Source organism: Protopterus annectens, chromosome 10.part0, assembly GCF_019279795.1.
Source record: "Protopterus annectens isolate FY-2018-M chromosome 10.part0, PAN1.0, whole genome shotgun sequence".
Classification (NCBI taxonomy): domain Eukaryota; kingdom Metazoa; phylum Chordata; order Ceratodontiformes; family Protopteridae; genus Protopterus; species Protopterus annectens.
In genome coordinates this window covers 73,756,944-73,778,907 of record NC_056744.1, presented here as the reverse complement: position 1 = coordinate 73,778,907, position 21,964 = coordinate 73,756,944, and the positions used below count along the sequence as shown (strand labels likewise).

The 21,964-nt window shown below is 40.7% G+C and overlaps 1 protein-coding gene across 2 annotated transcripts in view; it reads right to left on the bottom strand.

Moving 5' to 3' along the window:
- The window catches only part of GGA3 (golgi associated, gamma adaptin ear containing, ARF binding protein 3), a 992,054-nt gene that overhangs the window by 235,626 nt on the left and 734,464 nt on the right, over positions 1–21,964 (bottom strand). For both annotated transcript variants that reach the window (XM_044085033.1, XM_044085034.1), the window contains exon 15: positions 15,258–15,427. In XM_044085033.1, the coding sequence (XP_043940968.1) occupies positions 15,258–15,427 (170 nt within the window). The remainder of the gene's footprint in view (positions 1–15,257; positions 15,428–21,964) is intronic.

Genomic DNA, 21,964 nt, shown 5'->3' with positions numbered 1-21,964 from the left:
ATGTCCAGCACTTCTTTATATAACAATTAAATATGTCCTTTCAAACTTTTTCTTTCCACCTCTGTTCGAAAATGTACACACATTTTCTTTTTTGTTTCTCTGTTAAATTATTTTATCCCATAAAAATCACACGGGTTACAGTCTTTCTGTTTTTCATACTCTCCAAGAAAATTGTCAATTAAAAATGGTCTCAAATATAATGTCACAAAATCTCTCTTTGTTAATAAGAATAAATGCTCTTATCTCATGTGGTTTATACCCAAAGGAGCAAGCAAATTGTCACACACTTCATACATGTTCATTTCTTTGTCTTCCTTTTGAATCCTTACCAAGTACTTCCATTTTTCATTTTCTTTTGCCTTCCCTTCTGCTATGCCCTCTTGGCCTTCTTTTACTCTCTCTACACATATTTTCTTTTCATTCTCAATACTATTTTTCAGCATTGTCTCTGCATCCTCCTTTTGTATATTCTACATAATGTCCCACCAGGAAACATCTTCTTCATTTTCTGGCTCACTATGCATCACCATTTCCTTAAGTAAATCATGGCACAGTCCTCCTAACTGAGGATTGTAATTATACATCCATCATTTTCCAATTCATCCTCATCAAACAGATTTCTTTGAAACATCTCCTCAGAATCCTGCACACATTCTCTGGTCTCAATATTTGTTTTCTCCTCCATTTCTCTCACCACTCCATTATCTCCTTCTTTCTCCACGCCATCTCTGCAACTGGAATGGAAAAGTACAGTTGTGTACACTTACCATAAATGTACATGTTCGAGGTATTCACTGTTGCAGTCATTACATTTGGGTAATCTGCCTGCAGGTTGCCCTCAGTCGGCCTGATTAACAAAGTCTTGGGTCCTGTGTCGGTTGCTGTCCCTTCTTCCATGACGTCAGGTCATCAGGGGTATAAAGCATGCAGCCGATGCCATTACATCAGTTTTTCTTGCCCCAGATGTCAGGTGCCCCCCATAATGGGGAGCAAATCAACATAAAAACACAAAGGTATACCTCCAACAAAAAGCAAACACATCAAAAAGGCTTTTAAGCATAGTAAAGGAAAGTAGAGGTTGCCAGAAGAAATTAGGGGGCTGGAGGGAGGGTAACCAGGACTGCAACAGTGAATACACTTGAACATTTACATTTATCGTAAGTGTACACAACTGTACTATGTTCTTCGTGTTTCACTGTTGCAGTCATTACATTTGGGTAGATTCCCAAAGCTATGGTTTGGAGGAGGAGTTTATATAGCATTAGGGCCAGCTATAAGGCCCTGCCAGACAACAGTTGCAAAGCCAGCTCTAGAATTAGAGAAAATAGGCAAATGATAACGCTTGGTGAAAGTATGTACAGAACTCCAGGTAACAGCTTCTAGGATGTCCCTGATAGGAACACCTCTGAGGAAGGCTGCAGAAGTAGATGCAGCCCTGGTGGAGTGAGATCTGATCCCCTGGGATGGTGCTTATAGCAAAAATTAATGCAATGGCTTATCCATTTAGAAATGGTTTGTTTTGAAATAGCCTTCTCCTCTGCCCCTGCAGCAAATGCTACCAGCAGTTCAGATTTTCTTCGAGGTTTAGTCCTGTCCAAGTGGAATCTAAGTTGCCTGTGCACATCCAAGGAATGCAGAATCTGTTCCCCTTTGTTCTGTGGATTGGGAAAGAAGGTTGGCAAATGAATGGACTGATTAAGAGCCACAGTGGATACCACTTTGGGCATGAAGGATGGACTGGTCCTGAGTGACACCCTGTCCGCATGAAAGATGATGAAAGGCTCCACTGCCATAAGGGTCTGTAATTCAGATATCCTTCTAGCTGAAGTGATTTCTAAAAAGAAAGCTGTTTTCCAAGAAAGAAATTTTAAGTCTGCAGTAGCAGCTGGCTCGAAAGGAGGTAGAGTGAGTTTCTCCAATACAAAGTTGAGTTCCCAGGCAGGGGTCGGAGCTCTACTGGGTGGTCTCAAGTTTTTGGCCCCTCTGAGGTACTGCTTGAGTAGAGGATGAGAGAAGAGGGGAGGTTCTGTGTTATAATGAGCTGAAATGGCAGAGGCGTGAATTTTAATGGAGGAAAAAGACAGGCCCTTGTGAAGCATCTCAGTTAAGTATTGCAAACTCTGAGGTAAATTGGGCACTGCTGTGCTCAACCCTTGAGATAGGTTCCAGGCACAGAATCTTTTCCATTTTTCAGCATAAGATTTTCTAGTACTAGGTCTCCTTGCCTCTAAGATGACATCCATCACAGGTTTGCTGAGGGATGATAAGGGTGAATTTAAGTGATTAGCCAGGCTGCAAGGTTCAATGTTGGAAGCTGAGGGTGCAGAATTTGGTTCTCCTGCTGCGAAAGCAGGGAAGGGGTCTGAGACAGGTGCCATGGAGATAACTGCGACACACTGCGCAGGAGGGGGTACCAGTGTTGGCGTGGCCAGTCTGGAGCAATCAAGATCATCCTTGGTTTGTCCTGTTTGACTTTTAGTAGAACTTTGGAGAGCAGAGGCAGCAGGGGGAAGGCGTAGACTGATAGGTTTTTCCAGCTGAAGGACAGAGCATCCACTTTCCAGGCTTGTTTGTGGGGAGTCCTTGTGCAAAAGTTGTCCAACTGGTAGTTCTGTGGGGGAGACAAATAGATCTATGTCTGGGCTCCCCCATTCGCTTGTCAACATGTTGAAAATCCTTGGTTCCAGTTTCCACTTGTGTGGGTCCATGAGGTTTCTGCTTAGTCCATCTACCAGTGTATCTCATTTTCCTGTCAGGAATTAAGCTTGTAGGTGCACTTTGTAGCTCAAGGCTGTGTTCCACAATGCCATGGTTAGTCTGCAGAGGGGGAAGGAATGTTTACCCCCTGCTTGTTTATGTACCACATAACCGTGGTGTTGTACGTCTTTACCATTAGTTGTCCTGGAAGAATGTAGTCCTTGAAGGCTGTCAGAGCATTCTGTACAACTAATATTTCTTTTTGATTGATATGTAGGTGCATTTGACTTGGGTTCCATTTGCCCTGAATACACTTCCCTGCCAGGTGAGCAGGTGAGCCCATGCATAGTCTGATGCATCTGTTGTGACGGTTTGGGTGGCAGGGGGTAGTGTGAATAGTAGTCTCTTGTTTTGGTGGCAGGCCTCTGCCCACCAAAGGAACTCTAGGCGTAGGCGTGTTTCCAGGCTATGAGAATGTTGACTCCATAGGCTTTTTAGATACCACTGTAGTTTCCTCATATGCAGTCTTGCATATGAAATTAGAAGAACTCAGGAGGCCATGAACCCCAAGGCTTGCAGTATTTGTCTTGCAGACAGCAGGGTTTTTGTGGCCACTTGTTTGAAATAGGTTACCAAATGAATTTGCTTTTCTGGCGTGAGGTAAGCCATCTGGGAGGTTGTATTCAAGCTTGCTCCCAGGAATGTAATTTGTTGACAATGTACCAGTTATGATTTCTTTTCATTTATGGTGTACCCCAGACAAGTTAGCACCCTTTTTACAAACTCCAGATGATTCAAACATATGCTCTGGCTTTCTGCCTGAATTAGACAATCGTCCAGGTATGGATATATTTGAATACTTCTTTGCCTGCAAAATGCAATAACTGAAGCCAGGCACTTTGTGAATACCCTGGGTGCAGTAGACACGTCAAAGGGCAGTGCAGAGAACTGATAATGCGTGCAGCCTGCTTTGAAGCATAGGTATCTTCTGCAAGATTCCCTGATTGGGATGTGCAGGTATGCTTCTTTTAAATCTAGTGTTGCCAACTAGGCGTCTTTGCCTAGCATAGGAAGTAATTGGTGAAGAGTCAGCATCTTGAATTTTGTAATCTCCAGAAAGGTGTTTAGAGTAGACAGGTCCAGGATTGGATGCCATGATTTGTCTTTTCTGGGTACCAGAAAAAGTTTGGAGTAGAAACCTTGTCCCTTTTCCTCTTCTGGTACCAGTTGAATAGCCCCCATGCTTAAGAGGGAAAGTACTTGTTTTTGAGCCTCTGCCCACTGATTTGGGGGCAGGTCTGGCCACCCATTTGGTGTTGGCAACGTTTGGAAATGAAATCTGTATCCCTGTGACACTATATTTAAAACCCATTTATCCTGGGTTATGAGTTCCCAGTTCTTTGCATGAAGAGCAATCTTTCCCCCCAAAGGGGCGGTCAAAAGATAAGTACTTGGGAATTTTAAAAGGAAGTCATTGAGACTGTTTATCATAGGGGGGTGTCTTGTTATTTCCAGATTTGGAAGTAGAGGCCCCCCACTGCTTAGTTCTGAGAGTCCCCTGGGACTGAAAACTGGGGTTTTTGCTGTGTCTGGGTTTGGTTTGAGAAGACCTGGAAGGTACTGGAAAGGACCAATTCTTAGTAGGCCAGTGCCTACTAAATCTAGGAGGTTGCACTTGTAAAAACTCTAACAGTTTGCATAGATTTAGCTTTATCTTCCATCTTTTTAAGAACTTCTTCAGCCTTGTTGCCAAACAGGTGGTCCTGATTTAAAGGAGCATCCAACAATTTAGCTTTAACATGATCAGGCAAAGATTGCTCCTTAAGCCAAGCATGCCTTCTAAGCACAGACCCAGTAACAGCAGCCCTGCAAGAGGCCTCTAAAGAATCAAAACCACATTGCAAAGTATGTTTTCCAACTTGTTCAGCAGAATGCATTAAGTCCTGTAACTCTATTTTCCACGCAGTCAGGAATTAACATCATTTTCTGTTTCAGCAGTCCAATAACACGTTGCTGATATTTTAACATATGAAATTGGCAGTTTAAAGCTGTGATAGCCAAGGTTGCAGCAGTATAAACCTTTATACCCCATCTATCCAGCGCCCTGGAGTCTCTATCAGAAGGGGTAGGATTTTTAGCAGTAGAAGCCTTAATGCCGTTGGGCCCCTGAGAAATAGTCTCTGGATCTGCAACAGGATTTTTGAAAAGGAATTTGTGGGACTCAGGAACCCTGTAGTATCTGGCGGGTTTACTAGGAGCAGGAGGCATGGAATCAGGGGCCAAACCGCATTCCGAGAAAACATCATCAACAATGTCTAGTACAGGAGGTATAGCCAAAGGCCTATGCTGAGGTAGAAGAAGGAAATCCCTAAGCCTCTTTTTTGAATCAGAAAATTCCTGACTTTCCCAGTGAAAATGCTCCCTTAAAGTATGTAAAGTTTCCCCAAAAGAAAAATCCTCAGGAGGGGAAGCAGAGGGAATAGAATCCTCTGCATCAGAATCCTCATATGTAGGCATGGACAAATCTAGGTAATCAGAAGAGTCAGAAGAAACAGAATCCTGATCAGAAGATTCATACTCAAGCTCAGCTCTAGGCCTCTTGGGGGTGGCTAGCCCTGATTAGAGTTATTAGATCTTCAGCCATTTTTATCATTTGTTTTTTAGGCATAGGGGCCTGAGCATGTGGCCTGGGTGTCGTTTTTTTAGACATGGATCGAAATTTAGGCATTAGTAATGGAGGTGTCGATTTAATATGCAAGTCTGTAGGGCCTGAATACACCCTCAGAAGCCGGTTCCTGCACAGCGGCTCCAGACCCATCCAAAGTAGAGACATCCACGGGTTCCATAGTTGAAGTATCTCATGGCATACCGGACTCCGAATGGGTCTCAGTAGAGGCCTTTGAATTAGAAGTATTGGGTATCAGGGGGCTGCAAAAGCGCCTCACTGAGTACGGGCGAACTGGCGACTGGCGGATTTTCAGACAGATATGACAAGGAAATGGCCCTGTCAATAAATATGTATTTTTTAAAATGCCTTTACTGAAGTTGCAATGTATTAAATATGTATCCAAAATCAGCAGCAGCATCATATCACAATCATATACTTACTGAGTTTACATATTCACTTTTTTTATAAACTTTTTTTACATTTCCAATTATAAATATTTTCCATGCAATAAACGTAAATGATATTTGCTGCTGTCATTGTTGCACCATTTGCAACTATCCTCAACATTTCTTTCTTTCCCATCACTCTGGTCCTCATTGTTCAAAAGTTTATCATTTTCCAAATATGACAATAGTTAGAATTACATTCATCTGTATAGGTAATATGTTATAACATTCTATATACGTTATTTACATATGACCTGAACAAGGAAGATAAATAAGAAGAGAAAAAAAACAATCTGTGAAAATATATAGGTTACACATAAGAGTCTGTGTCCATTTTTAGTGTCTCAATAAGAGAAAGAATTTTCTTCCAAGGGTTGTTGATCCAAGTTTTTGGGGTAATTCTCAGTTCTTTGACTTTAATTTCCAGCAGCGCTGTTTCTTCCATTAATCTCAGGAATTCTTCAATGGTGGGTTCTTATGATGATTTCCATTTTCTTGTCATACATTTCTTTGCTACTGCTAGTATAGTCCAAAGAAGATACAAGTCTTTTTTTATTCTGGTCCTCATTGTGAAGGTAATGGTCTCACACATTCCATTTAAGGATATTCCCCTTGTTCCTTCCCCTTTGTAACAAGACTAACTCCAACTGCATTACTTCCTTTATAATACTTACATCTTCCATGTTCAGCCTAACCCATGACTGCTACTTTCTGGTAATAATTTTTTGGTTGATAACATAATTAAAATCAATAAGGCTTTCTTATGTCTTAACAAGCTAGTTCTCCTACTTCAATTTAGTATCATCTCTTTAATAATTTCTGCTTGTTCACTCACCATCTACCCTAGGCCATTATGCAGTATCATCTTTAAACTCTATCATTCAAGTCTGTGAACTGCAAAAAAAAAAAATGCTCCCAGTCTCCCTCGTCACTCTCCACAATTCAGAATTCTAGCAGATACTCTGAACCTGAGGGAAGATGCGATGCATTCTGTTTTAGGTATATAAATATTTATAAAAGAATTTCCATGCAAACATCATAAACCCTTTTTATTTAGTTACAGATTCTGAGTTCCTACAGACATCCTGTAATATCCTTTATAATTTGTCAACCTAGCCTTGTCTCCTAATCCTGTCTGAATTCATCTGGTTGATTTTTGTAATTATCATGTACAATTATATACTCCCTACTAGTTATCCCTATTTTCATACTGTTGCCTTTCTACCATATATTCCACCATGGTAGCAGCACCATGGCGCACAGGGATTAAGCCCTTTTTGCATCCCAGATGACCCATGTTCAATTAATGGCACAGATGCCACAGAGGTTGCAGGGGAAGGATTGGAATAAGCAACATGTCATCAAACCTATCCTGGGGAAAACAGGCAGCCTAGGATTGCTGCATATGAGCTTGGCCAGCTCCAAGCTGCATAAGAGGTGAGACACTTAGTCAAGAGGTCGCACAAGCACCTAGGGCAGCGATCATGGGTCTTGCAAGGCTGTTGTGAGGGAGCGGGAGTTGTGGCACACTTCTGCCAGTATGACACTGCATCAACATGAATCTCTTTGTGGGCTCCAGACAAGAGGTCGGACTGGGCCTGGGAGTCGCTAAGGCATGTGCAGTAGACCAAGTGAAGGTGAGGAGTTGGTGACAGCTGCTAGTGAGCTGTGGGGAGAAAAGAATATTCTACCAGGGTCAGCCACTCTCCTAAAAGTCCTCTATCTCTCTCTCTCAGTCTACATTCTGTTATGACTCCCAAGAATAAGAGCCTCTCCTTATCACACAATACAAGCAATTCATTTCCTTCAAAAAAATCTCTTTGCCTTCCCCATAAGTAAATTGTTCACAGTACCTTAACTCCTTTGCTTACTTCCTCCAGATATTTCCCACTGTTTCGTGTCTACTTTCTGTTCCTTTATTTGAAAGTACTACTGATTTTTTTTGTGTCTTTCGGCTTTTCCCGGTTAGGGGTCACCACAGCGGAACTCCGGTCCGCTAATGATTGGCAGTAGACTTTCACATGCTGGCTTGCCGGGCCTAACGCACAACCTTCAACAAAGGAACGCCCATTCACGCATATTGACACACAGAAGACGCTCTAACTGAGAATCGAACGGGCAACGTCTAACTGTGAGGCAACAATGCTACCGCAGCACCACCACTACTGATAAAGGTCATTATTCCATATCCACACTAGCTTATTTTTCAGTATACTGCCTGCTGCTTTTATATACATAATGTTCTATCTGGTTGTTTTTATTCTCGTCCATCACCCATTTCCAATGAAACAATTTCTAACTTTGGCAGTCCCTCCATGCCTCATCATCATATCTTTTCATTTTAGTTTATACCTGTAACATATGAAATAACCTTTAATTGCATAGTCTTGAAGCACCCCTTTAAATCAGATAACCCTGTGCCCATTTGCTCCATTCCTAGGATAAATGTATCCCACACAACTGTTTGCTTCCCAAATAAAATTCTTCAATTGCTTATTTATTTCTTGCCATGATTTATCATCTGGATGGTAGAAATATACCTGACCACCATACAGAAGCAAAGGGACCAAAACATTTTCAGTGTTTATATCTTACTATCAGGATCCATAACCATAAACTTCCATTCCTTTAACTTCTGGGATATCTCCTCTTTAGTTTCTTATCACATCTCATTTGTCACTACTAATGAGTTTTTACTAAGTTACACTCCTATGTATTTCATTTTTTTCATGTGCCAAGGTAGGGAACTGCTGTACTAATTCAGGTGTGATCATGTAGCTTACGGCTATGGCTTTTGTTTTATCTACATTTATTTTATAACCAAACAAATTTGGAATTGGCTCAAATTATTCCACAACACGAGGATATCCAGCTCTGGATTTGCCAAACAGCCTATGCTACCTGCAAACAATGCTATTCTTTACTGTCTCCCTTTCAGCTCACATCTTTGGATGTTTGCACCTCTTATTTTTTTATTGCAAATGGCTGTGCATGTGTGTGTGTGTCTAAACACGCACACACACACACACACACACACACACATATATATATATATATATATATAGAGAGAGAGAGAGAGAGAGAGAGCAAGCAAAATAAAATGGGTAAGAAGAATGCCCTGCCTTGTTCCTCTAAGCAAACTCAATTTAGCACACAAAATCCTCCCAGTGCATGCTCTGATAGATACACCTTTACCCTCACTTCTGACCCTGTATATATCTTCCTTATTAATTCAAACACAGCCACTACTATACACAGAGATTCTTAACTTGCCATGTATGGTCATTTTTGCGCCTCTGCATCTTTCTGAATCATTTGAGTTCTATTAATGTTACTTTGATGATGTGAGGTAGTGCCAGCTATGCCAGAAAGAGTAAGTCAGTGCATGTGTAATATATGCCAGCATAACTAGCTGGAGTTTTGTAAAGAATTTTTTGAATATGAAACTGATTTGTACATAAGCTTGTGTTAAAAAAATGTATTTGTAAAATTGCTTGTGCTGGACAGAAAAGAAATATACGTGTATGTCAGACTGTATTGTAACTGATGGAATGTATACATGTTAACAGAGGCTGATGGAAGGGAAGGGGTTAAGCTCAGCTTTATCTCACAGGCTTTAATGCCGCAAAGATGCAATATTTAGGCTGGGACCCTGCTCTTACTGTCCTTAGTGGTGAACTAACTGCTTCCCCTGGAGTAACAAAGAATGGCTGGTTAGTCTCTACAGGAAGGATGAAAGGATTACAATTGTTTTACACTCTCCAGATGCTGGAATAAGTCTTAGCAGGGTTCTGGGTGTGTATTATGACACATCCATGCTAGATCCTGGCTCAATTTCAAGTGAGGGGGGGTAGTGTGGGAACCAGAGAATCAAGTGACCAGCTGAGATGTCATTCTATAGTCAGCAATGAAACTGTATTTAGATACTAGTCTGAGATATGACACTCAGTAAGTAGGGAACAGTAATTCCTCAGTCAGTTACAGTGGGACTAGTTAAATATAATTTTTCTGTATCTGTCGGGAGTCTTTCCATCTATGCTATTTTTTTATATTTTCCTGTGAATTGAAACTCTGGCATTTATTGTAAATAGATATTCAGTATATGACGCTGACCAAGGGCTCTGGGTATGGTTCCTGATCCCCTTATTCCATGGTAAAGCTGTAACTGTGGTTTCTAAATTGTCTGATACCGATTCTTTAAATTATGACAAGGTTAAACAAAGTTTACTGGAATGTTTTAAGTTAACACCTGAAGCTTACAGAAAAAAAGTTTTATGAGCATAGATATAAGGCAGATGAAAGTGTATATGATTATACTGCTGAGCTAAGCAGTTATTTTTCATAGGAGGGTGGGCAGGTGTCAGGTCTCCACATTTGAAAGGCTGGCAGACCTTTTGGTGAGGGAACAAGCCCTTAGCACTTTGTCTGAGGACAAGAAAATCTGGTTGGCAGACCAAGAGTGTAACTCTGCAGATGTGCTGTGGAAAAAAAAGGGAATATCTACTTAGCAACCTGGGCACCACTGCACAAGAAGGGGATACCCAGTGCTGCACATGGATATAAGGGAACCCATGGGGGGCAGCCTAAACCACCCCAACAGAGTCCACCAGTAACAGTGGAAGCCACTAGTTCAGGTACATGGCCAGAATCAAGGTTTAGATGTTTTAAATTTAGCATTGAGAAAGGGTTATACCCGAAAGCTTTGCCGTTTGCTGTTTCATAAAGGTGTTTTTTTTTCTCTATGAATTGTGTCTTATTTATCGATTATTTTCAGCTTTTGTATTTTATTCTGATGTTTTAAATGTAAACAGTGGGGGCCATGTTGCACATAAATGTCCAATGAAGTAAGGTTTGGAGCCAACAAGTGGAATTAACATCATGTCTGGGGTCACTACTGGTACCAAACTATCACCGGGGTTCATATCCTATCTTAGTGGGTGGAAAACAGGCCATTGCTAAGAGAGACAGCTTCTGACATAACCAATGTGAAGCCTGCAGTGGTTAAAGAGGAGAAGTACTTCCTTGGGCAGTCCACTCCAGTCAGAGATTTAGGACAGACCCTATTCCAAATACTTTTGTCCAGGGTTTACCTTGAATGGAAGGGTGGAAATGAAAGCAAGCAAGTAGGTGTGTTTGAGGATATCCCTGCAGATGTCTTGATAGGGAATGATTCTGATAATGCAGTACCTTGTGTGCATGCAGTTACAACAAGTCAGGAGTGGAGACAGAGATGTGGGTCTGGTAGCCTGTGGGAGACCCAGACAGACTTCACACCTGAAGCCGGGGTTGGTGATGTGGCTATTTCAGGGAGGGAGCTACCCTGTAGCAGTGAACCTGAAGGTGAGCCACAGGTGCTGATAGGTACTGATGTTCCACTGGACAGGGGACTGCAAGGGCAGAGGTGAGTGGTAGTACACACGCTGACACTGAGGCAGTCTGTTTTTGAGAACCTGACAACAAAGACACTCATCCACTTCATCTTGGGAACAGTAATTCCTCATTCATTTAGGAAAATATAGTGAGACTAGTCAAATATTGTTTTTCTGCATCTGAGTCTTTCCATCTGCGTTGTTTTTTTATACTTCTTGTGAATTGAAACTCTGGTGTTTACTGTAAATAGATATTCAGTATTTTCATGTTTTGTAATTTATTATGTATTATTAAATATATCTCAACCTTTCATTGTGGCTTGTCTTTTAGAAAATATTTTAACCTCTGAGAGTAATTGCATTTATTTGGTAACACTGTGGCTGCATGCTCCTGAAAGTCTTGCTGCTTGGTGAAACATTACCATTTGTATAAGTATTGATTTTACTAAGAGTAATTGGGTACCCTGATAACAGCCTTACAGTAGCTGTGACAATGAATCTAGTTATAGTCTGGGTGAAGATGGCATAGCTGATAAATCTGTGCCAGCTTTCCCTGGGGGGGGGGGGTTGTGTGTGTGTGAGAGAAAATCAAATCTCAGAGTGTGTGTGTCAGCTACTTGGAACAGGGATACAGAAGACTGATTATTGCAGAAAGAAAGGTGGAGTCTTATTTGGGGCCTGGGGAGAAAGTCTAGCCCCAGGTCTGGAGTGTACTCCCTGTGTATTCTTAAGGGAAATTGCACTTAGTGCAGAGAGTTTCATCTGAAATTACTGTGTGTATCTATTTTGTTCTAAGTGAACGTTCCCCACTGGTGTTAGTGGTGTGGACTGAGGCTCCTTGATTACTGTCCCAGAGGAGGGATGTCACAATTACCAAATGTTTACATTCCCTCTTGTCTTAACAACATTGCTGCTAATCTTTTTGCTAATGCAGACATAAATACTAAATTGTAACTGTGATGTAATACTGAAATTGGACTGTATGAAGTAGGATCTTCAAAAGTTGCTTTCTCTCTAAGTAAATCAGCACCACCGCTTTCTTCCAGGATGAAGGTATCCCTCCCCTTCAAGACACCATTAGATAATTTCTTCCATATCCTTATGATTGTGTTTCCCCTAACTTCCGCATTTCCGTGAATATACCAATCCAGCTCTGGTATCTTACCTATAGCCTGACTGTAAATCACCATTTTAATTCTTACAAATCAATTCTCATTCCACCATCTTTTGCAAGGCCAGGTACACAGTACAATTCTCCATCAAAATCCTATCTATGTCACCAGATAAATCAGCTTGATAAAACATTCATAAAATACCAGAATATTTCCCTAATCCCTTGGACTTGGGGTCCCTTAGATATACTATTGCTCTCTGCACATTCTGCTTTTTTAACTTCTGCACTAAACATTTTTACCATAAAATAATTGGTCTAGTACACCTTTTCCATGTTCATACATATTGTCCAAATACTCGGATACTCTCTCTGACACCTCCCAATTGCTCGTCTTCCTGATCAATGAGATTCTCTAAATTAGTCTGCAGAACTTTAACCCTTGCCAACCATTCATAATATTTTTACCATTTCCTTTATTTCAACTACAACTCAACAATCATTTTTTGTGCTCTTTTTGTCACCTGCAACAGACCATAGGGCCACTCCTCGATTGCCAGGTCTACTGACCCTTCCAAACTTTAATTAGTGGTGATGGGGCCAGCAAGCAGACCAATATGTCATGGTCCTCATCATACTGCTGCTGGGAGTGTTTTCCTATCTTTATCCCCACTCAGTGCATATCCTAATAACAAAATGTAAGTGGGGGGGGGGGAGTACCATGGATGACAACACAGATGTGTTCCTCACTTCTTCAAGGAACTGACATCAGCCTTGTTGTCCTGCCCACCGTAAGGAAGCAGTGTGAGGTTGCTTCCCCAGTCTCTGCCATGGAAATCTAACATTATGTAGCCTCTTTATGTGCCCTTCCTCCTCTCCCAGGAAAGGCATGCCCATCCTTCCCTGCAAGCACTACTGATGCCCAAACCACTAATAAAACCAAAGTCATCTGGAGTACAATCAAATCTTTATCCCTCTACACCACAGTGCTAGCCAACCACAGCTCTAATGTTACCCAAGTACCAGCTACTCATGTGATCTATTTACCTTTTTGCTACTTCTCCAGTCAAATCTGCTACCTATTCTTTAACTACCTACTTTTTCAATAAATAAGTAGGGAAGTGCCAGTGCCTATCTTACTTCACACTACCTGTACTATAAACGTTATAGGTTTCAAATATTTTCTTATGAATCTACTCTCTCTAGTAATAATCTCCCTCCTTGAGCCCATCAGTTAATACATTCTTGCTTAACCCTAATGAGACAGACACCTTCTTAATGACTATGGGCTGCAACCAGGACAAAGACAAGAAGGTGAAAGTGCTTGGACTGAGGATGTCTTTTGATATTAAATGCCATACGTGCTGCTCTGTTTGAAGATGGTGTCTGTGATGATCATGCTGTGGCTCCATATATCTGGGTAACAAAAGGATATCAATGGCACTGGCATTTTCAACCTTCTCTTTTTACTGGTGTCATTTCAGAGACAGAACGCACGCCCTTTTTCCAAGAAAAATGACAATTTCTTTTTTAGAGATGTGGACTAAGATTTGGTAAATGATGCAGCAAAACTGTTCATTAACCTTTCACTGACATAAATGAATGAGACAAGCATTATCACCAAAGTAGCATACTCATTGTTGGTGATCCTTAATAAGACAGATGAATTCAGTGGAAGTTTTGTATGCTAGCTGGTGAACATGCTCCCGTAGGCAACACATGTTCCAGTATGTCTGCCTTGCAGGGTTCTATTTCCAGAAGATTAAATCTGCATTTTTTTTTTCCAATTTACTTTTATTTGGTCTTCTCTGTTGGGGCAATAGTGCTATACTCACTGTTGAGAAGTACTTATGTGGTAAGCAGTTCTTTCTAATCATTCATGTGCTGCCCACTTTACAAACAGGATTGTTTGTTCCTTGTTTCAAGTGAATCCTGCTGGGCATGATTATGCAGCCAGCTTAGAATAATGGCCCCTTTTCTAACCTCATCTTCACACGTATTGAAACTCCATCCTTAAAAGGGCTGTTCAACCAGGGCAGCAACCGCTGAACTCCACCTCTTACAGGTACATCCAGTACCCTCACTGATGGTCCTTTCTGCCTAGTTCCAGCTGTTGGACAACTATCTTCTATTAGAAAAACTCGAAACTTATGCAAGTATAACCTGTTAGTCATTCTGTGACAAATGTACAATGGCATCTTATCTTTACAATTAAAGTTACATATTACCTGCTTGAAATATTCACATTTCCAAATAATCAGTTTCTTATTAGACTATTTTCCTAAGCCTTAATTAAAATATTAAGACTTTTTTTCCCAAAAAAGTAAATACATTTCTACAAGTACTAAAGCACTATTGATGTTATTTTCTAAAAGCAGTAATGCACTCCCCAGGTGGGCATTAACCAAGAAATAATGGTCCATTAGCGGTGAAAGGGTCTTAACACCTGCATTGTGAGGTCTCAAAACAACCCAGGGCAAGGCATTATTTTCCTGTAATGCCCATCTTGTGCAGCAGTATTGCTTTCTTTTAGACAGAGTTAAGACAAATTCATTCCATGGATACCAGCAGAAAATTCAGTATTACCTTATGTAATAACTGGTGATATTTTGCATGGTATAAGCAAAGAACAAAATAAAAGAAACATATAGTCCAAGAAGATTTAAATTATGTGAAAGTATATAAACAATTCTGAAAGCATTTCACATAAGTACAATTAAGCCATGCCCTCAGAAGGATAACCACCCATTTCATTAAAGACCATATCTCTACAGAACATATTTTATCTTATACTGCATAGTACATAACAAAGATGCAAAATCCATCGATCCACAACCCCCTTTTCCCCAAAATGATCCTTGCTTAGTATCTATACTGTGACAAAAAATCCTATATTTTAGCTTTGATTAGCCACCTCTAAAACCTCGCTTAGTGACACAAAGGTATGCGGTTTCTTAGTTTCTTACCTTTGGTACTGCAGCTTGTAAAAGAATGTTTTTGATAGGTAAGGGTGCTGTGTTTATCATTGAGACTACAATAACCAATATATCAGGCCTTCCTGGTGGGCAGTCCTTAGCGAAATGCAGCAGAACTCGAAAGCCTTTCTTATCATATGCGGTCATAGGAAGAACACTGCCTAGCAGACAAGACACATGAAATGCAGTTAAACTTGCAGTGGTGGCAATAACCTCTAAAATGACAATAAAACCTTTAGTTATATCTTTCAACCTACTAATGCAACAACACACAGGCACCAGTATCAGGTAGATCGATTTCCATATGGATTCAGTACAAGTACTCACAAACTAAAACAATTAAAGGACTGTATCTTTGACATAGTTTCTTGTAACTAGACTGTAGTTGCCTAGCAAGGTCCATTATTCAATATGCAGCTGGAACTATCCATAAGATGTCATCATTTATTCATGCCTTAATCATGTAAAAGTAGCAGTCCCTTTATCTCCAGCTCCTTCAACAAACTGGCAAACAATCTTCTACTTTATACTGTAGAATATTAGAATTTCCATAAAGAAAGTACAGCTGTATAAAATCTTACCTTAACAGTAGATGTACTTCTCTTGACTGCTGCAGTATTCTTCACCTTAGAGGTCTCCTGGCAAGGACAGCCCAACATCCGGCCAGTATACCAAAGCCTTTAGAGCTTGTATGTGTCATATGTCACATGTGTGTGCCCTGTAGAGCATAAAGGTGATGTACAGACACAGTTACCCAGAAATTAATTGCCCCAGAAGAGAAAAGTCTCCATACGACAAAGGAGGCTATGCACATCTAGAAGGAGAAAATACAGATGGAAAAGGGGAACTCTTGGCCAGAAGAGTAACCAAATCAAAACCCAAAAGAAAAAGGGGAGTGGAGGGAGGGACCAAATACTGCAACATTGAAGAGAAAGACCTCTACTGTTATGGTAAGATTTTATACATTTGTACTGTGTCCCTCTATATCACTGTTGCACTACTTTTAACATTAGATTCAAAGATTAAAAAAAAAGGTTGTCATTTACGAAACACAAGTGCTATCTAAATGACATTTCAAGCGTCAGCTCTTTTACAGGAGAAAACAAACACAAAAAGACAAGACATGATAGGTAATAAAGAAGAAATAATAACTATAGTACAAAATATTAGGAAGAGTACAAAAGCTCAAGAAAAATAAAAATTGCGGGAGGTGGAAGGCTATGAAGACCCATTAACAAAGCCATGCAAGACGGCTCTATCAAAAACCTGCTCTGAACAAGATCAAAAGTAAAAAGAAATAAAAGATCTCAATGGGGCACTTAACTGATGGCTAGGTATTCAGCATAGCAAAGGGCATTCAGCCCTCTGTGTCTAACATGTGAATATGTCCACAGATTTCAATGGCATGTGCAAAATCATGTCTTTTAAATGTATGGACATATTTACAAGCTACAAAAACAGTAAAAAATGCAGGTCTCCATGGAAACAATCTGATAATGAGAAACTGGCTGTCTGTTTTTCACATCTCCATGAAGACAATCTGATAAAGAGAAACTGGTTACAGTCTGGTGAAGCATGATTGGCTGGGGAAAAAAAAAAGAAGAGAGAAACTGGCTAGGAGACGATGCTCTCTGACTGGTGCCAGAAGCACGGCTTCAAACTGAATGCCAAGAAATGCATCATTATCCCCTTTGGAGAAAGTGTCATCCCCACTAATTATCAGATTAATAACAATGCATTAAGCATGCAATCAGTTGTGAGGGACTTGGGCACCTAGGTTGACAGCAACCCGACTTTTGACCACCACAGTGCCTCCGTTGTACAGAAGGCTTTCTACATGGCCTACCTCATAAATAAGGGTATTTCATCCAGGAACAAGGAGGTCATAACACCTGTTCTCCTCCCTTATCAGACCAATTATCGAGTACAATGCCTCCTTTGCCATGTACCCTGCCAAGCACATGCAACAGTTGGAGAGACTACAGAGGTTCCTGACCAAGAAAATCCAGGGTCTCAAACACCTATCCTATACAGATAGGCTAAAAGCCCTGTCCCTTTACTCAGTCTCGTCCAAACTGCTGAGGTGACCTATGTCTGGCATACAAGGCCATTTCAGACCCAGCCTTGATGGAGTTGCTGCACATCCATAAGACAAACTCCACTCGTGCAACCCACACACAAGGCCTTAACCTGGTCTGTGACATTAAAAGAACTTCTTGGCGGGATATATATATATATATATATATATATATATATATATGTATGTATATATATATATATATATATATATATATATATATATATATATATACATACATATATTATATATATATATATATATATATGTTTCTACCTGACTTCGCCGACAGCTGAGAAGACCGTTGCAGAACATCGACAATGCAGAAGACCGACCACGACGGATGACAACACCAACGCCGAGGATGCCGACATGGGGAAAGGCTGTGTGGTTAAGTGAGTTAGGGTTAGGGGCGATAGGGGCGGAGGTTGGAGTTAGGGGTTAGGGGGCGGGTAGGGGTGGGTAGTGATAGTAGTGACGGACCTTAGGGTTAGGGTAAGGTTTAGTGTGGGCTTGTAAGGATTTTGGTGTGCTTGTGTTGTGTGTGTGGTTTGTGGAATGGGGATGTGTTTTGTTTTGTATTGTGGTTTCGTGTTTATGGACATATGTGGTGTCGGTGATGTGGTTGTCGGTGTTGTGTGGTTTCGATTATGTCAGGTAGAACCATATATATATATATACACATACATATATTATATATATATATATATATATATATATATATATATATATACACATATATATATATATATATATATATATATATATATAAAGATAAGACAAAACCAGTTGCACAGGTGTACCATGCGTCTTAGCATGGATAAACTTTCTTTTAGGTTAACTGAAGTCTGTCAGTATGACTGTCAGTTTGGGGCATTTGTTCCTATAAAGAGGGTAAAACTTCAACATCTAAAGATGTACATAATTTTGTGTTTTAGGGAGTATTGAGGGTTTGTTTGTTTTTTTTTTTTTTAAGGGCTTTCAATATAACAACATGTTTTGTAAGATATGACATAGGCTCAAGTAGATATGACAAGAAACAACTATATATAAAGATTTAACCTACCAAACAGTGTGTGCATGTAACACAAAAGCTGGAACTAGACATTTAACAAAAAAGGTGTTATAGATAAAAGGTGTGAATAATAACTTTTTAATATGATGATGCTTTCTGAAATGTCTTTAAATGTCAATGGTTTCACAAATAAATACAAAAAAGAAAGAACAGTGAACTATATTAAAAAATGTATACAGTGCAAATAGCTATGTTACAGGAGACACACTTGGAAAGAACTGAACATGTGAATTTGATAAAGAAAGGGTTTCAAGATGGTTATTCAGTGAAATATCTGGGCCAAAAGAAAACAGGAGTAGTAATATTAATTGCAAGAGGAGCTCCAATAGTGATAAGAAAGGATAAAAAATTATGACAGATTTTTAGTGCTAAGGGGCTACTGGCAAGGGACAAGGATTACACTGGCATGTATTTATATCCACCTAAAACTGCTATAATGGAGCTTAAGAAAATTATTGGAGAAATAATCAGTTTTCAGCAAGGAATAGTACTTATAGGTGGGACTGTAATTTGATTTGCAGCAGTGAAGATGTGTCTGGGGGCCCAGAAGGGAAAGTATAACAAAGGAGGGTAGACTTTTGAAGAAATTTATGAAAATATTTGGCAAGGAAGATGTGAATTCAGTAATAGGAGTTCAGAGTGAATTTACATATTATTCCCAAAATATAAAAACTGGGCCAGGCTAGACAGAATTTGCATTTCACAGGAAAGTACAGTTGTGTACACTTACCATAAATGTAGATGTTCGAGTGTATTCACTGTTGCAGTCATTACAATTGGGTTATCCTGCTGGCAGGTTGCCCTCAGTCGGCCAGAATTCCAAAGTCTTGGTCCGGCGTCGGTTGCCATTTTCTTCAGTTTCTCTTGCTGCAGATGTCAGGTGCCCCCAAAAGGGTAGGCTAAAAATATGGTAATAAAACATACATGCACCAAAGTATATTTTACCTTCATCTACAAGCAAATACACCACATAGGTTGTATAGATTAGAGAAGTATAGATAGTTCCAGCAAAAATAAAGGGGATGGCCGGTGGGTAACCTGGACTGCAACACTGAATACACTCTTACATCTACATTTATGGTAAGTGTACACAACTGTACTATGTTCTTCATGTTTCACTGTTGCAGTCATTACAATTGGGAAGAATCCCAAAGCTATGATTGGGAGGCTGGAGCTAAATAGCATTAGGAGCGGCTATGAGGCCCTGCAGAACTGCAGTGGCAAAGCCTGCCCAGGATTTAGAGTAGAGTGGCAGATGATAGTGCTTTGTAAAGGTGTGCACTGAACTCCAGGTAGCAGCCTCTAAAATGTCTTTGGTTGGTACTCCCCTGAGGAAGGCTGCTGCTCGGGTTGAATGTGGCCTAATACCCTTAGGCACTGGCTTGCCATGTTGTGAATAGCAGAAACGAATGCAGTGGCCTATCCACTTTAGTCTGCTTTGAGATTGCCTTTCCTTGTGATCCTGCAGCATATGCCACTAGTAATTGCTCTGTCTTTCTGAAAACTTTGGTTCTGTCCAACTAGAATCGAAGCTGTCTGTGTATGTCCAAAGAATGCAGAACTCTCTGCCCCTTGTTCTGTGGATTTGGATAAAAAGTTAGCAGATGAATAGTTTGGTTAAGGGCCACACTGGACACCACCTTAGGCATAAATGTCGGGTTTGTCCTCAGAGAAACCTTTTCTGGATAAATAAATGATAAAAGGTTCCACAGCCATGAGTGCCTGTAGCTCTGAAACTCGTCTTGCAGAAGTTATTGCTAGGGGCAGAGCTGTTTTCTAAGATAAAAACTTTATATCAACAGTAGCGGCTGGCTCAAAAGGAGGCAGGGTGAGTTTTTCCAAGACATAGTTGAGGTCCCATGCAGGTATTGGTGATCTCCTTGGAGGTCTTAGGTTTTTGGCTCCTCTGAGGGACTGCCTTAACAAAGGATGAGAAAAGATTGGTGGTTCTGTATTGTAATGAGCCGAAATGGCAGAGGCATGAATTTTAATTGATGAAAAGGATAGGCCTTTGTCCAGCATCTCAGTTAAGTATTGCAAAATCTGAGGAATATTTGGAACAGCTGTGTCAATCCCTTGTGCCTGGTTCCAAGCACAGAGTCTCTTCCATTTTCCAGCATAAGATTTTCTAGTACTAGGCCTTCTGGCCTCCAAAATGACATCCATCACAGCTTTAGTGAAAGGTGTGTTTTGTTTGACTACATTATCCGCCATGCTGCCAGATTTAAGGTCCTGAGTTGGCTGTGCAGGATCTGATTGGTTTGTTCGGACAGTAGATGAGGTATTTGAGGTAAGGTCCAAGCTGGGCATTGAGACAAGTTCCTTAGGATTGGATACCAGTATTGGTGGGGCCAGTCTGGGGCAATCAGTATCATCTTTGGCTTCTCTTGTCTGACCTTTAGGAGTACCTTGGGGAGGAGAGGCAGTGGAGGAAAGGCATATACTGCTAAGTTTTTCCAGCTGAAAGATAGGGCGTCCACTTTCCATGCTTGTCTGTGATAAGTCCTTGTGCAGAATCTTTTTAGTTGGTAGTTGTGAGGAGAGGCAAATAGATATATATCCAGGCATCTCCATTTCCTTGTTATCATGCTGAAGACTTGTGGATCCAATTGCCACTCGTGGGGATCCATGAGGTTTCTGCTTAGTTCGTCTGCCAGACTATTTATCTTTCCTGGCAGGAATTGTGCCTGCAGATGTACTTGGTAAGTCAATGCTGTGTCCCACAAAGTCATGGCTAGTCTGCAAAGGGGGTAAAAATGAGTGCCTCCCTGCTTGTTTATATACCATATGACCATGGTGTTGTCTGTCTTTATCAGTAGTTGTCCCAGATGAAGTAGGTCCTTGAAGGTTGTCAGGGCATTTTGAACAGCTAGCATCTCTTTTTGATTGATATGTAGATGCATTTGGTTTGAGGACCGTGTACCTTGAATACATCTTCCTGCCATGTGGGCCCCCCAGGCATAATCTGATGCATCCGTTGTTAATGTCTGCCTGGCTGGGGGTAAAGTGAATGGCTGTCCCTTGTTCTGATGACAAGCCTTCGCCCACCATCGAAACTCCTGTTGCCGGCAGGGAATGAAAGTAATCCTGGTTTCCAAGCTGTGGCAATGTTGAGTCCAAACACTTTTTGGGTACCATTGAAGTTTCCTCATATGCAGTCTTGCATATGGAATTAGTAGGATGCAGGATGCCATGAAGCCCAAAGCCTGCAGAATTTTTCTTGCAGATAACTGGGCCTTTGTTGCCAACATTTTGAAATAGGTAGTCAGTTGACTTTGTTTGTCTGGCATGAGATAAGCCATCTGGGCAGTTGTATTTAAGCTTGCACCCAGGAATATTATCTCTTGAGAGGGTACTAGTTTTGATTTCTTTTCATTGACTGTGTACCCTAGGCATGTTAAAAATCTCTTTACAAATGCCAGATGCTGTAGTAGAAAGTCCTCGTTCTCTGCTTGAATGAGGCAGTCATCCAAGTAAGGATATATTTGTATTCCTCTTTGTCTGCAGAATTCAATTACTGGTGCCAGGCACTTTGTAATGACCCTG